The sequence below is a fragment of the Guyanagaster necrorhizus genome (assembly GCF_019112545.1).
Source record: "Guyanagaster necrorhizus MCA 3950 unplaced genomic scaffold BT62scaffold_3, whole genome shotgun sequence".
Taxonomy (NCBI): domain Eukaryota; kingdom Fungi; phylum Basidiomycota; class Agaricomycetes; order Agaricales; family Physalacriaceae; genus Guyanagaster; species Guyanagaster necrorhizus.
In genome coordinates, this window is record NW_025064882.1 from 386,928 (window position 1) to 400,903 (window position 13,976).

Here is a 13,976-nt window from a genome sequence, read left to right on the forward strand (position 1 = left end):
CCATCGTTTAGGGTGGTATCCCACTGCTAGGCATTGGTGTATTAGGAGGAGTATATCCTCACTCCCAACATCCCATGCCCATTTTATTGCTAGGTAGCTCATCTGGCTGAATCCAGGTGCCGTTTTCATGCTGGCTCCTCTGATGGCTTCATCAACTTCTGTCCAAGTGACGTGTTCGAATGGCAAGTCGTCTGGTGTTGGGTCTGTTAGGTTTGGTCTCTCGTTGTCCCAAATACAGACTGACGGTTACAAGAGCTCCCAGCAGAGCACGAATACCTCGACGGAAACAGGAACTGAGGGAATGGAGCCAGCACCAAAAAAGAAGACAAAGATACGAAAGACACGAACAACGCTGGACCAGGTGCTCAAAACACAAATGGCGCTGAAATACACGCCTGCAAACCCACAGACTCCAAAGGCTCCTGGCTACAAGCCTACAACACGCACGAAGAAGCATAGAGCGATGGAGACACCTCTTGGCAAGCACCGATCCCAGAGCCCCCGGGACACCGAACACAAGACTGGTGAAGCACAGACCCGGCACACAGAAGCTGCCACTCCAACCAATAAAGGGGACCACCAGGGTAAGAACGAAAGCAGAAACGGTCTCCAAGGAAGCGCCGCCTCCAACACCGCGCCCAATACGGACAATATCAAAGAGCAAACAAGCACAAATTCCTCCATAAACGGCATGCAGAAACTATCAGCAATGAACTACAAAAGGTCAGACCACTAACCAAAATAGACCAACCAGACAAACAGCAATGAATACGGGAAAGATACAGAGGAAGGAAAACATACGAAAACAAGAAGAACAACCACAACCACCCCCGACTCTACAACCAAAACCACAGCAAAAAGCGCACACCCATAAAACTGCATCCAAAAGACCCCACACTCGGGGACCACCACCACACCCCTCCACTCCAAATCACACCATCGAAGAGCCAGGACGAAAGCATTAACACGGGACACAAACGGCGGCATAAACGTGACCATACCCTTACCGGAGGGTAACCCATACCCCTTTGCGGCGAGCCAGGAGACCATCACGCCGCCAAAAAGGCCACAAGAACGTATGGAAACGGGGGCACAAACGAAAAAGGAAAAGGCACAGCCCCCCGACAAAGCAACAAAAACACAACGGCTAAGCGCGCGTCAGGGATAGATTCTGGAATCCGACGAGACGAGCTCACTTACCTCTGCGACCCTAATAATACCTAGCATCTGTCAGAATAAAAACCTTTACCAATGTCTACGTTGAAAAGAAAAAGCTGATATGCCCTAGTACAGTGGCTTGAACGTAAGACGATTCGGATGAACGGACCGGATGCCGTATTTTTTTTTCAACAGCCATCATCTAAGTCGAATGGAAACAATAACGAAGAGGCTGCACATCTCTGGTCTGACCCCGTCTTTGTCTCCAGCTGACTTGTCGAAGAGGCTGTCGACTTTTGGGACCGTAAAGGCTCTGGATGGCTTTGGGCTCTTAGATGGAGTGGGCCAACCAAGGAAATTTGGCTACGCGACATTGGAAGCTACTCCGGCGCAATTAGCGAAATGTTTGCTATATCTATCTCTCAGGAAAGATACCCTGCTGATATGCGAGGCTCTAGGCCTCAATGTTCTCAGTGGGTCCACTTGGAAGGGTGCTAAACTTCGGATTGGTGATGCAAAACCCGATTATGCTCAAAGGTGAGCTTCCTTTCCCTACCCTTCTCATCCACTTCAAGGATATCTTTAGGATAGAAAAGGAACGAGCTGAAGCCCAGGATGCGCCACCTCCCAAGAAGAAACGGCGATGCTCCAAGTACACCGCTGTCGAAGCGGAGGATATGTCGTTAGTGACGCCGCAGAATGCCCACTTGCGTGCTGGATGGACCGTGACGACCCTCGGAAGGATCATGCGACCTATGCGTATGAGGCCCGAAAGACCTCTAATGCCACTTCCCAAACCACCCGCCGACGGAAAGGCATCTAAGAAACGAAAAATCCCACTTGTTCGTGCTCGAAGGAGAACTATCGATATGAGGCGATGGGAGGGAGCGCATCTGACGGGCGTCTTTTTGGGAGGCGGGGTTCCTTTGCAAGAAGGAGATGACGCTGAGGATAAAGATGAATACCTGGAAGAACAGCGTAGTGACATATCTGTTGAAGAAGATTCCGGGATTCTTTTGGCTAGTTCAATGGACGTACCCTCCTCTTCAGCTCTACAGAAGATAACGCCGGCAGTATCGTCTCAAACTGACATGGCCTTTGATTTGACTGCAGAAAAACGTGAAACGCTTGGTTTGTTGCAATCACTCTTCGGTGGCGGCGACAATACGAAAGAATGGGGCGGCGCAGAGAGCATTGCCTCCGATATTGACGTAGATGAACAGCACTTGCTAGAAGGCGACGGTGAGGCCGACTATGAGGTGGTCCCGTTAGACACCTCACAGGAGAAACCAATGAATCCTTCTCCAGCAGGAGAATCTTCGACAGAAGTCGAGACGACTACGAATACCACCAAGACAAAACTAAAAGATTTGTTTGCGCCTCGTGCTGATGAAGGTTATTTCTTTCTATTCCTAATACCCACAGAGCTGACAACTTTGGTCAGGCGGTTTTTCGCTCATGGGGCACCTTAATCTTGACTTTGAAATGGACGAGGAAGTTACATTCCCAACAGCAGTGGCGGAAATACCGGTACCGGAGGCGCTCCCAACTGTCGAAGTAGTTCCTACTCCCATACCAGCATTGTCTCACCTGGTCCTCGACCCCAAAAAACCACTCTTCTTCCCACTGTCATCTTCCTTCCCTACGTCGGAGCCCTCTGCCTCTAGACCAAGGGTGAAAAATATCTTCGATGTCGCCCGAGAGAAACATTGGACGACCTCTCTATCTTCTACTGGCGGGTTCCATAGAATGGCGACGGAAGAAGATATCAGGAAAAGGTGGGAAGAGAGCAAAGGAGAACTGACTCGGGGATGGAAGAAAAGAGTCAAGGATGCTGGGAAAATGAAAAGAAGGAGGGGTACGGTTGCAGACGAAGGGGTCTAGTCACCAAGTAACGGAGGCACTACGGCCAACCGTAGGGAATGATCCCGAATTTTCTAGCCTTAGAATATGCAGATTCAAGTGTTTACAACTCGTCTACTCTTTATACAACAAGAAAGCTTTGTTGCACGCGAAATATGACCTCTCAATACAATACTTTTTTGTTTTTTTGGTAATGATCCACCGAATATACGCCGGCAGATGTTATTTAATCGGTTAAGATGCCTGCGTATTCATCGTAACCGAGTGCTATGTTCAAATTCTACAGAACATGTTAACAAATAACGACGATGTTGGTGCTCTGTTACGAAGATACGAACCTGCAAGCACTGTGTTGCCGCACCCTTGAGAAGGTTATCCAAACCACCCTAACAAAATGTTCACACAATGACGACGACGAAAAACGCTATGACTTACGACTACGACAGCTCTATCTCCTTCACTGTGCACTTGGAACCCTCCAACAGTCCAAGAGTGCTTGCCCTCAATGTCTGGGAGAGTAGGAACTTGCGATTGGATCTTCACCAGACTCTCATCATCATACTTTTTGTGATACAGATCTGCAACCTCCTTAGCCGTCAAGTTCTCTTTGAGAGGAATCGAAAGCGTCGAAATGATGCCGCTGAACCACGGCGCCACGGTGGGAATGAAAGCCACTTTAATAGGAGACGACGCCAAGCTGGACAGATGTCGTCCTGCTTCACGTTCATGGATGTGATCTGTCAACGAGTACGGACGTACGCCACCCCCAAGAGAGGAGGGATCGACTTTGGGTATACTGATTGGTCGACCATCAGAGTCCGTCGCAGCAACGGTCCCTGCCCCGCTATAGCCAGAAATACCAAATACAGTCGGCCACACACCAGGCTTGATGTAATTAACCAAGGGCGCAACGAGCATCTGCACAGATGTAGCATAACATCCTGGGTTTGATATCCGCTTGGAGGACCGGATCGCATTGCGGCCATATAGTTCTAAAGCCGCAATCCAATACGTTGAAAGAAAGGGATATTTCATTATTCATTCGAATGATCATACACTAGTAGAAGAACCCTCACCAGGAAGTCCATAAACCCACCCTTCCTCAAACCTGTAATCGGCGCTCAAATCCACGATAACACTTTCTGAACCAACCTTTCTCTCCTTGGACCCACGGTCGACAGCATCCACGAATGGTTTGCAAATACCGTTTGGCAGTGCCATGACCCAAGCATCCACCTCACCATCCTTTTCCATTTTTTCTACATCATCAGCTGACAGATCAGTGTAGGTAACGGGGGCCTTGGTATAGTTGTCCAAGGGATGGCCGGCCAATTGACGCGAAGAGACATGTGTGAGGTTCAAATAAGGATGATGCGACAGCAGGCTGGTCAGTGCTTGCCCAGTGAAGCCGCGAGCACCGATCAATCCTAGACGCTTGATCTCAGTTGTGACTGGAGCAGAAGGGACAGCAGTCGCGTATCCACGAACTGATCCGGGCACAAGTATACGTCTAGCGGAGGTGGAGAATGAACGAGTACCAGCAGGAGATACGCCTGCGCTGACTCGAGAAGCCTGAGAAGGACCAACAGGGAGGTAGGACCTCTGGATCCTACCCTTCGCTTCGAAATCCTTCACAATCTTCTCCACTTCGTGGACGTCCTGAACACCATACCAGAAGAGACTCTTGCCTGCTCGCGTAAAGCTTCCGTCCGCACGTTCGAAATGCCATGCCCGATTTTCATCGTCAGCTTGAGCAGTCCAGAAGAGTCTTCGGTGATCCTTTTTGATGGCGCTGAAAACGTTGTCTACGACGTTATTCAGTATTCCATTTCGGGAAGCAAGAAGCTTGGTCATGACGGGGGTTTCGCCTTCAGGGTGGGAGACAACTGCAACGACATCGAGAGGTTCATCGCCATAGATGGAGTGTGGAGTTTCCTTTAGCTCGCTAAGAACCCCGGTGACGCTTTGATCCCCTGAAAGAACCTCGGGGTCACGGTCGTGAATCACTTGACGGAACCTGTCAGCGCCAATACCATCTATGGAGGAATGTCTGAAAAGTTTGTAACCACGACGGATGAGAGTTCCAGCACCATCATCGGTGAAGAGCTCCCTTTGAAGAGAAGATGCTGATATGACAGCCACGGATGTTGAGCGCGGAAGATGATCAAGGAGTTCCTTGAATTCACGAAGCTTGAGCTTGATTCCGTACTTAACCCAAGGCTCCTTCATCAAGGTCTCATATTCCTAATACAGGATTAATTATAGATTAATTATATATTCTAGGGAAACGGAGAAATTACAGACCTCGTCCAAGTTGATCACTGAGAGCTTCTCGCCAGTAACACCATGGAACAGACCACCCTTGTCGTTCAGAAAGACAATTTTCATAGGCTCGACTTCCTTTGCCAGTTCGCCCGCAGCTATATCCGCATTCACATTGAGGATCTGGCCGTCCGCCGATTCAGCGAGACTGGTAAGGATGGGCAGCGCCCCCGCCCTGATAGAAGCCTCTATCGGCCTCTTGTCGACTTTCGTGATTTTTCCTACGAGCCCATATTTCTCCTTGTCAAGGAAGTCGGCCGTGAAGACACCGGAGGTGATAGGACGTGCACGAGTGCCTAGGGCTTCAAGAGCCGAGACCAGTTTGAGATTCTCCTCGAGGAAGACACGACGAGCAACTTGAAGTACTTTTGCATCTGTACATAGTGTGAGATGGAATAAATGTTGAAAGCCGGCACTCACCCGTGACTCGGATTCCATCAATGTATTCAGGCGTAACCCCGGAACGCTCGATGATCTCGTTGAGCTGCGGTCCACCTCCGTGAATAACGACAGGATATAACCCAACACGGTACAGAAAGCTCAGGCTCAAAGCCAACTCATCCAGCTGATCAAGTACAGCACCCCCAACCTTGATGACAGCGAACTTGGCAGGCTGTGAAGGGTGCGATGACGATGAAAAGATGCGCAGATGGCGCTCGACCTCGCGCTTGCTGCCGAGGGAATAGAGAAGTCGAGTAATGGTTTCCTGCGTGGGGATTAGGTGTATTCTGAAGAATGTAATGTTTGTCGCACCCTATCCGTCTGAGCAACAGACTGTATGCCACGAGCAGACGTCCTGCGCACGGCCTGGATACTTCCTTGGCGCTGTCCACCAACAACAATAGCACGTCTCGCTACTCTAGAAGACAATTTGAGGGTCGACGCCGTCGCCAACATTGTTGAAATGGGTGTAAGTGACAAATGCAGAAAACTGGGCACCTATCAACCGCATGAGTACCCATACTTTGCTGTATATAAGCAATGAATTACCTTTCTGCGCTGTTTTCGCTGTTGAGTGCTATGTATATGCTATAAAAGAATTCGACAGAACGTGGTAGGAGTCAGAGAAATGAACAGCCGTGCCAGTTGCATAATTTTCTCATCTTATCTGATAAACAAAGATAATCCCGATTTGGATAGTCGGACGGGCCAGATTGTGGCACAAGCAAATTCGTTCGTTGTGTGCGTCAGGTTCCCTCGGCGCGTTATACTCCCTATTTACTTGCTAAAGAGTAGTACTACAGCAGCTAAGAAACTAATCGCTCTTTGGCTCGCTCCTTGGCGCGTTTTGAAGGGCCTGGAATACAAGAAATGAGCGCCAAAACTCACTGCCACATCCAACAGCGATGCCAGTCTAGGTGTTGATTTCATGGAACTTACGATATACAACACCACCATGAGCGCTGCAAATTAGAATGGCTTTTTCCAGGAAATATGGTGGTATATGCAAGAGTCCCGTAGATGTACAGATTATTGATACAAATCGTTCATATAGGCTCAGCTTGCGGGATCGTGTAGGACAGCCAGAAGATATCTGTCATCTAAAGGGCATTCAGCAAAGTCTGTTAGGAAACGGAGGTAAGGCTGACCTGGCGAGATCATAATTTCATGTCGTTTGGTTCGAAGTCTCAAGAACCGCACCTCATCCTGAAGGGAAAAGTTTAAGTTTCATTTCACAGCAGAGTGGGAAGTACTCACAACATCAGAATCCCCACCGCTAATTTCCTCCAGTCCTACCTGCGCCGTCTCCACTATTCTGCTGATGACACTAGCGTATTTTCTCCCCTGATCGCCATCGAATACCACGCCTGAGTGTCGTATGATGCTTGTGGGATGACCTCGAGATAACAACATATATCCAAGTACAGATCTATGCGATGAGAGCAAGGCGAGAGTTTGTTCCAGCTCGGGCGACATGGCACTTGCTGGTGGCAGGGCCGCCGCGCTATTCGACGGTGACGATTCGACGCCATTGGGCTGAGATATGAAGGTTGTTCGTGCTGGAGCTGTCTGTGTCGCCTAGATAATAGCTGTATGTCTGTTGACTTTTGGAGGAATACAATGGGACTGACCATGATGCATCCAAGATGATCGTCTCAATTTGGCAATTCCCGCCTGAAAGCTAACACTTGCTCATGGTCATGCGCTGGTTTGTATTTGCTAGACGCTGATTGGGTGCTAGGTGGACGCGTACGGAACAAGGGTGCAAGGACCAGGACTATAGGTTTCCTAACCACAATACCGATATCTTTTATCCCTCCTCCCATCCTTCCATTGCTTCTCCTCCAAATCTTGCTCCCGATGAGAATTTAACGCGGCTTTCGCTGCCATCTGATCAAGATCATCGTGAAGGCTGAGCCAGCAATTGTTGGTTTTGCTATCGAGGGGAAGTAAGAGCCAAAAGCACCACATACCTGATATGAAACGGGTTCTCATAATAGCAGGCGGTCGGGCATTCTATAGGCTATGGGAATGGGCTCGTTGCTCTCGATCGTGATGTGATTATGAAACAGCGAAGAGACGAGAGCAAGTCCCTAGCAAGTAACGGAGGCGTCAGATAGATAAATATTGCCCGAAACAATGAGACAGTTACATGGAAGAGTACTTGCTCCCTTGGAACGACAGATATGGGGCTTTTCGTTATTTCAGGCCAATACGACGGCTCCATGTATTTCCATCCAGTTTTATATGTTTCTGCATGAAACGATGGTGGAAGATACAACTGCGGTGGGCTGAAGTCGGTGAGATCATAGATAAGTTAATTTGGGTTGTCATAGTTCTGAGGCATTTTGAGACTATGGGTTACCTCAGCCCACCTATCTTCATCGCTGCTTTCAGGATGGTTCTCATTGCGGTAAATTTCCACAGCTCGTAGAAGGTTTACGGCCTTGGGGTGGTCGACCAGTTGCCAGAGTGTCTTTAGCCCCTTTTTAGGTCGGAAAGTTCATCTTCCAACTGGGTACGGGTACAGAGATGTCTGGGAAAACGAGAACGAACAAAGAGGGGCTGCAGCTGCATTATTGAGATATTCAAGCGAGGCAGAGCGCAGCCTTATGATGGATATAGGTTGTGAGGAATTCAAGACATTACACTTAGTTGGTGGGAATTCCCACTACCCTGGTAGTGGGTCTCTGCAGAATGCTACTAACAACGTCAATTAAATACGCTCGCCATTGTTGGAAATCCTGGGTGTTGCACAGGGTAGACTCCAGGCTGGTAAGGCCAGAAAGAATGAACTTCTTATTCTACAGCTCCTACAGAGCTTGTATTTATACTCTCCAGGCTTATATCTAGAATTTACTACAGCTTTCTCTTTCTCTCAGGCTTATTCGTCAACTCTCGGCATGATGCTGGATTGCCCTTTCTAGAACTTTCCAGCAAAATCCCAACAGCCATAAATGATTCTCACCACACTATTATGGCAAATATGGGCCACTATACCAGGACCTTGGATGATTTTGACTACCACAATAACACGTCAGTCGTGCTACTACGCCATCTTCCATACCTCGAAACTCTTCATTCACAAGCCAATCCAAAGTTTCTTCCCCATTTAGTTGAGATCACATTCTTGTGCTGGGATCTACAGAAAGAGGCAGATATTACATACATATGCCATATGCTGAAATGCCATCGTCATGCTGTCGAATGTGCAACAATTGCCAGGCTGATGTTACACCGCTCCGATCCCTTGAAGATTCATATTCCTGTAACCCCCAGCTGGGAATCTCTATTAAAGACTGGGCTGACTGTGTCCTTTATATAGCGTATATGTGAGTATATTCTTTACTCTATGCAGACTGCATTTACCATCCAATCCATAGGTATTTGATAAGATCTATATACTTTGTCTGGCTCGCAGTGTCCAAACACATATAAATCTACTCTGAAGATATTTCAACTGATGTTGATAGGCTGAAGTATGTCAAGTCTTCGGTCCATGGTGGCATCGACACAACTGACTTTTGCTTTTCAGAAATGCCAGACAAAGTGCAATCATTGAGGCATACCATCTAAGATGAATATATTCTCAAAAATGTTCTCGACGTTACTGGGCAATGTTTTATGTCTCCGGAGAGACTTCTTCAACTAATTCGCCAGATCTTTCCTGTGGTTCCTGAAGGATTAGTAGGCAAGGATAGTCATAGTGCCACTTTTTGGGGGCCACTCTCCGTGTTTCCTGTGTGCGCTGAGTTGGAAGCACGCCGAACTTTTCTGTTGCATTCACAACACCAACCTGTCCATTTGCTACAGTCCCTGCTGGCTCTTCATGCTCACATCTCTGATATGCTCGCCCTCTAAAATGAAGTTCTTTAATCATCTAGGGTCAATTCATCCCAATTTTCAAAGAGTTGCGGCGCTTCATTTCATGCGTATCATATCGCCCTTGGTGAACTCAAGTAGAGTATACAGGTTCCCAAATCATCTCTGGCGACAGCACACATCCTTTTACAGTCAAGCCTATAGCACCGTCAGATCCACAAAGACGAAGCCTGAACTCGAAGATAAAGACAAGCTCCCATCCTTTTTCCCCACTTGAATACGAAGACTTCTGCCACTTACGGTGTGACATCACTTTTCCCAAGAAAGCAAAGACTATTAGGCTTATTCGTCCGTCTCAGATGTTCTACCGAAAGATGTTCGAACGAGTCCAGGAGGCAACATTCCATTTTGGACATATCGGCAAAGAGATCAATGCCTTGCACTACACTCTTCAGCGGAAGACTAGTGTGCAAGCCGAAGACACCGATAAAAGGATCAACTGGGCTCCGCTCAGGAGACGCGGTTGAAGTAAATGTATGTAATGTATGTACTTTTCATTCACCCTTCAACCGAACTAATTTTCCAAAGGCCATGATTATGGATACGCGCATTTTTGGCGGAATATAAAACGAGCCTTTACGATGTAAGAGGTGAAGGTAAACTAAAGTCAAAATACTCGTCCCAATTGTCCAGGGGACTTGTCGGTAAGAAGCTCATTATTTTATTGCTGTTTTCCTGACTGATTTGCATCATAACAGCGCTTGCCGAGGCGAACGAGGATGCCGGTCTACCCCATACCATAGTTTTTGGCGTTCTTCAAGAAGGCCAATGTTTATAGTTATTGATCCGGCGAAGAAAGAAATGCTTTTTTGTGGATCCTTCATCAAGAAGGATGATAAGGATTTTCCGAGACGGATCATCGCCTGGCGTACGTCTCCACCCTTCATTTTTCTCTATTTTCGTACCAGATAGTATGATTTCTAACTTTTGTTCTGCATAGTCACAGTTTATATTATGTCCGTACTGATGCATCAGTATGTGTGCATCTTAAAGGCACGAGCCAATGCCTGTACAGGTATAGAACTAGTCAGTTTTCATGTCAGGCAGGAGATTATCTATATGTTGATGATGTTTGATAACGAGCGAAGTGGAAAAAGATAGCGGAACTGGCACGTCGTGCATACACGCTGTTAGCGAAGAAATCACCTGATGACCCTGCTGAGGGTGAGCAGCAGTTCAATGACGGAATCACCCTCCTCCAGGAAAGGTACGTCTTCCCATTCACAATCGGAGCTTCTTTGTTAATGTCACATAGCACGGCGAATTGGCCAGGGGACCCAGAGCCATTCATGGAAGCGATCAATAAAATCAGGGTCAAAAACGAAGAATATGTAACCAAGTTGACAAGTCGATGCCGAGTCCTTGATATGTGCAGGGAGCTATAACCGAGAGTTGGATGGGCAGAAGAATCAATTACATAGATTCTGTACCCAATGAATAATAAAGATCTAATTATATTCGGAAGCAGACTAGAAACAGAGCAATGCGAACTAAAGATGAACTCCATGCAATAAGCATAATGAGTCAGACTTTGGTATGTACCTACTAACATATTGTATAGTCAGACGATAGACAAGACGCACGAGGGTAAGGAAGGTGAAATTGCCGATTCAGTTCTGTGACGCGCGTATGATGGAGATTCTCCAGGTCCAGTCGAAGACTTCGTCTGGCACCGGATTCTTCTTCCAGAACATCATGAATGGCGCAGCTCGACACCAAAGGCTGCTACGTCAGCTCCGTCATAGTACATGTTAGATTTTCTGTACGCGTGCCGAGGTTCGCAATGTCCCATTCGTCTGACCATAGATCACTAGTGATTACTTCGACTTCGTGGACGAAGGAAGATCCATGTGTTCTTCGCTGGCTTGCTCTTGTTTAAATATCCTTGAACAGTATCCTAATGGATATCACAGATAAGGTACAAATGTATCCCCGGGACACTGGGATTGGGAACAAAACAAAAGAGTTTGACACCCATGTGGCGTCCCCAGACAACCTTAAAATTCGAAGGAAAGGAGGACTACTTCTGTTTCAGCGATATCCAATCCGGATGCGAGCTCAATGGTTTCAATCTCCAGTTTCCCTTGTACTCGTGCATCGCTTGTCTCATATGTTTGACCTCCCCAAGTTAGCCCCGAATCGTCGTCGGCATAACTAAATCATTGGTCAGAAAATGATGAATCAGTTCCAGGCTAGTACCGTTAACTCACCCAATAGCTAGCCTCTTGACCAGTGTAGTCGTCGGGAGCTGCCCATTACCCGAAAAACCGAGGTCGAGATGAATACTCGAACGAGGGGTAGTTTGCGCTTTCAGGTATGCTTGAGAATTTATGAGGACGGCACGAACCAGAATACCGTCTTCGTAAAAAGCATAACCGGAGATACGAGAATTGTCTATTGACAACTCCACTGCCTGAGTCTGGCCAGAGTTACCTATGGCCTCTCCGATTATGATTGCGGCATAATACTGAGGCTGAACATGAGGAGCTGCAGGCTCTGCGAGCGCAGATCCGTTGAGGATGGATCTGGTCAATTCAGCAGGCTGAATCTAACAGAGAGATGTAAGTATCTATCAACAGGTCAAAATAGTCCTTAATACCAAGTTGTATTTGTACCCTACGCCTTCATGGAAAAAGACATGGGATATTCCCAACTGCGGCCTACGGACAAACCTGATCGCTCAAGTATCTTAGACAGACAGGATACACTTACGCATATAAAGCATAATCCAATGTCCATAGCGCAGCCCCAGCAGTGTTGCTAACGCCCGGTGCGCCCTTTGTTACCACAATAAAATCAATAGGCATACGGGTGAAGACAGAAGTGCCCAAACGTACATGACAAGAATAGCTGTTGGTTTCCCCAAGAACATAATCCAGGCCTTGGTTGTGTGTCGCTGCAATGTCTGGGGTGAAGATCGAAAGATTGCCACGGATGGTAGCCTTCGTCATCAGGTCCTGTAGAAGACCGCCACTACCTTCGCAGAAGGAACCTGAATATCGATGCTCCGAAAAGCTTGATATCATATGTAACGCGACGATTAGTTTCAAGGGGATAAAACCCTACCTCGTAATAAAGGCGCCCGGTTCAGAGTCGAGTATCCCAGCGGCATAGATAGCCTGGGGTGAAAAGCCGGTGGTTGAGTGAGACGAACCAGCAAAACCACCAACGAGAAATTTTGTGTGGGATGTCGACGAAATTCCTACAGCCTTAGAAACATTACTAGCGAACACAATCCACCTATGGCAAGCGATTGTTATGAAAGTAAAAAAGCATGCGAAACATAAGAGACGTTTACTCTTGCGTATAATTAACGGGTGTCCAGTTAGACGGACGTGCACCATTGTTGACATACAAGTCGGCCTCATTACCAATCTCCACAAAGTCAAGAGTAACTCCAGCATCTTTCATAGCGGAGGACGAAAACGCTTTCGCGATGGAATGGGCCTCGAGAAATGCGGCAGTAAGGTTCTTCTGTCCGAAATTGACACCCCACGTTACATGTGTTCCTAAGTGAATATATGATCAACACGGTCTAGCATATGGGCAAGTCTGAAGCCGCACCAGACGGAAGAAAGCTGGCGGCTTGATAGAAACCATCACCGACGGTGATATCTGTGGCTTCAGGATAAGGAACTGTCGTAGAGATGGCGGGAAATATCGTTTCTGAAAACTGGCAGTCTTAGGGCATAAGGATAAATTCACAAAATGTCTAGTGGAAAATTTCACCTCAACGTTAGGATTGAAATTAGTATGATCTTCGCTGTCAGCTCCAATTCGGATGTTAGGTGGTGCCCCAGTAAGAGTTTTCAGATTATCCAAGGCGTTGTAAAGAAACTGATTCCTTGAAGTCGTGCCAGACCAGTCCGTCCATCGATCCTGTTCGATAGAAAATGACAGAAGATTAGGAGAGAGTGTCGAAGCGTTTGACGGTGCTGCGAGAGGTAAGGACACCTCTACGGCTGCGGACGCTGCAGAGACCAGCAGGGAAGAAAAGCAGAGAAACAAAGGTTGATGAAAGAAATAAGGCATGCTCTGGTGGTTATGCCAGTCCCTCAGGTAGGAGATATATACAAGGATACATAGTCCTGTGATCCCATAGAGAAAGCCATAATGGTATAGCTTGGATAAAGAAGAGCGCATAGTCGGGACCTCGCGAAGATCACGTCAGTAAAGGGGGTGCTAGAATCGAAGGAATTGGCGCAAGGAGCGGCGGCGAGCTTCCATAAAGGACGAGATTCGCTGCAGTGCGGTCAAGGATTGCATGGCAGTGCAAGTCAGCTGAGCGCGGCGTACACAAACCGGGCCGG

The 13,976-nt window shown here is 47.5% G+C and overlaps 5 protein-coding genes across 5 annotated transcripts; 2 read left to right on the forward strand and 3 right to left on the reverse strand.

The window, feature by feature from the left end:
- Nucleotides 1-1,339: 1,339 nt before the first annotated feature.
- Nucleotides 1,340-3,184, forward strand: BT62DRAFT_960538 (uncharacterized protein). The gene is made up of 4 exons (XM_043188561.1): nucleotides 1,340-1,562; nucleotides 1,617-1,695; nucleotides 1,745-2,553; nucleotides 2,603-3,184. Exons 1-4 carry the CDS (start codon nucleotides 1,370-1,372, stop codon nucleotides 3,040-3,042), a joined length of 1,521 nt encoding a protein of 506 aa, XP_043044480.1. The 5' UTR covers nucleotides 1,340-1,369; the 3' UTR covers nucleotides 3,043-3,184.
- Nucleotides 3,131-6,410, reverse strand: BT62DRAFT_926640 (bifunctional acetylglutamate kinase/N-acetyl-gamma-glutamyl-phosphate reductase). The gene is made up of 8 exons (XM_043185084.1): nucleotides 6,334-6,410; nucleotides 6,097-6,282; nucleotides 5,764-6,049; nucleotides 5,326-5,717; nucleotides 4,098-5,265; nucleotides 3,457-4,013; nucleotides 3,360-3,407; nucleotides 3,131-3,301 (listed from the first exon to the last, which is right to left on the reverse strand). Exons 2-8 carry the CDS (start codon nucleotides 6,238-6,240, stop codon nucleotides 3,248-3,250), a joined length of 2,649 nt encoding a protein of 882 aa, XP_043044481.1. The 5' UTR covers nucleotides 6,241-6,282; nucleotides 6,334-6,410; the 3' UTR covers nucleotides 3,131-3,247.
- A 148-nt stretch (nucleotides 6,411-6,558) lies between these two features.
- On the reverse strand, nucleotides 6,559-7,532 carry BT62DRAFT_926641 (uncharacterized protein). The gene is made up of 4 exons (XM_043185085.1): nucleotides 7,416-7,532; nucleotides 7,042-7,362; nucleotides 6,933-6,990; nucleotides 6,559-6,884 (listed from the first exon to the last, which is right to left on the reverse strand). The coding sequence occupies exons 1-4, from the start codon at nucleotides 7,416-7,418 to the stop codon at nucleotides 6,841-6,843; spliced, it is 426 nt and encodes a 141-aa protein (XP_043044482.1). The 5' UTR covers nucleotides 7,419-7,532; the 3' UTR covers nucleotides 6,559-6,840.
- A 2,871-nt stretch (nucleotides 7,533-10,403) lies between these two features.
- On the forward strand, nucleotides 10,404-11,392 carry BT62DRAFT_389539 (uncharacterized protein). Its single transcript, XM_043180754.1, has 4 exons — nucleotides 10,404-10,534; nucleotides 10,607-10,692; nucleotides 10,755-10,873; nucleotides 10,922-11,392. Exons 1-4 carry the CDS (start codon nucleotides 10,435-10,437, stop codon nucleotides 11,049-11,051), a joined length of 435 nt encoding a protein of 144 aa, XP_043044483.1. The 5' UTR covers nucleotides 10,404-10,434; the 3' UTR covers nucleotides 11,052-11,392.
- Nucleotides 11,393-11,663: 271 nt separating this feature from the next.
- On the reverse strand, nucleotides 11,664-13,698 carry BT62DRAFT_882622 (glycoside hydrolase family 79 protein; the record flags this gene model as incomplete). The annotated part of the gene is made up of 9 exons (XM_043182713.1): nucleotides 11,664-11,820; nucleotides 11,877-12,214; nucleotides 12,266-12,326; nucleotides 12,379-12,443; nucleotides 12,504-12,681; nucleotides 12,733-12,906; nucleotides 12,965-13,175; nucleotides 13,231-13,339; nucleotides 13,396-13,698. The coding sequence occupies 9 exons, from the start codon at nucleotides 13,696-13,698 to the stop codon at nucleotides 11,664-11,666; spliced, it is 1,596 nt and encodes a 531-aa protein (XP_043044484.1).
- Between the last annotated feature and the right edge of the window lie 278 nt (nucleotides 13,699-13,976).

Bases quoted from the DNA above. Each gene is read 5' to 3' on its own strand.
- BT62DRAFT_389539 (XM_043180754.1), top strand. From the start codon at position 10,435: ATGTTTATAGTTATTGATCCGGCGAAGAAAGAAATGCTTTTTTGTGGA. The intron at 10,535-10,606 runs GTACGTCTCCAC...TGTTCTGCATAG, and splicing joins GAGACGGATCATCGCCTGGC to TCACAGTTTATATTATGTCC. The intron at 10,874-10,921 runs GTACGTCTTCCC...AATGTCACATAG, and splicing joins ATCACCCTCCTCCAGGAAAG to CACGGCGAATTGGCCAGGGG.
- BT62DRAFT_926640 (XM_043185084.1), bottom strand. From the start codon at position 6,240: ATGTTGGCGACGGCGTCGACCCTCAAATTGTCTTCTAGAGTAGCGAGA. The intron at 3,408-3,456 runs GTAAGTCATAGC...ACATTTTGTTAG, and splicing joins GAGATAGAGCTGTCGTAGTC to GGTGGTTTGGATAACCTTCT. The intron at 3,302-3,359 runs GTTCGTATCTTC...CATGTTCTGTAG, and splicing joins CGGCAACACAGTGCTTGCAG to AATTTGAACATAGCACTCGG.
- BT62DRAFT_960538 (XM_043188561.1), top strand. From the start codon at position 1,370: ATGGAAACAATAACGAAGAGGCTGCACATCTCTGGTCTGACCCCGTCT. The intron at 1,696-1,744 runs GTGAGCTTCCTT...GGATATCTTTAG, and splicing joins AAACCCGATTATGCTCAAAG to GATAGAAAAGGAACGAGCTG. The intron at 2,554-2,602 runs GTTATTTCTTTC...AACTTTGGTCAG, and splicing joins TGCGCCTCGTGCTGATGAAG to GCGGTTTTTCGCTCATGGGG.
- BT62DRAFT_926641 (XM_043185085.1), bottom strand. The intron at 6,991-7,041 runs GTGAGTACTTCC...TTTTCCCTTCAG, and splicing joins GCGGTGGGGATTCTGATGTT to GATGAGGTGCGGTTCTTGAG. The intron at 6,885-6,932 runs GTCAGCCTTACC...AATGCCCTTTAG, and splicing joins TGAAATTATGATCTCGCCAG to ATGACAGATATCTTCTGGCT.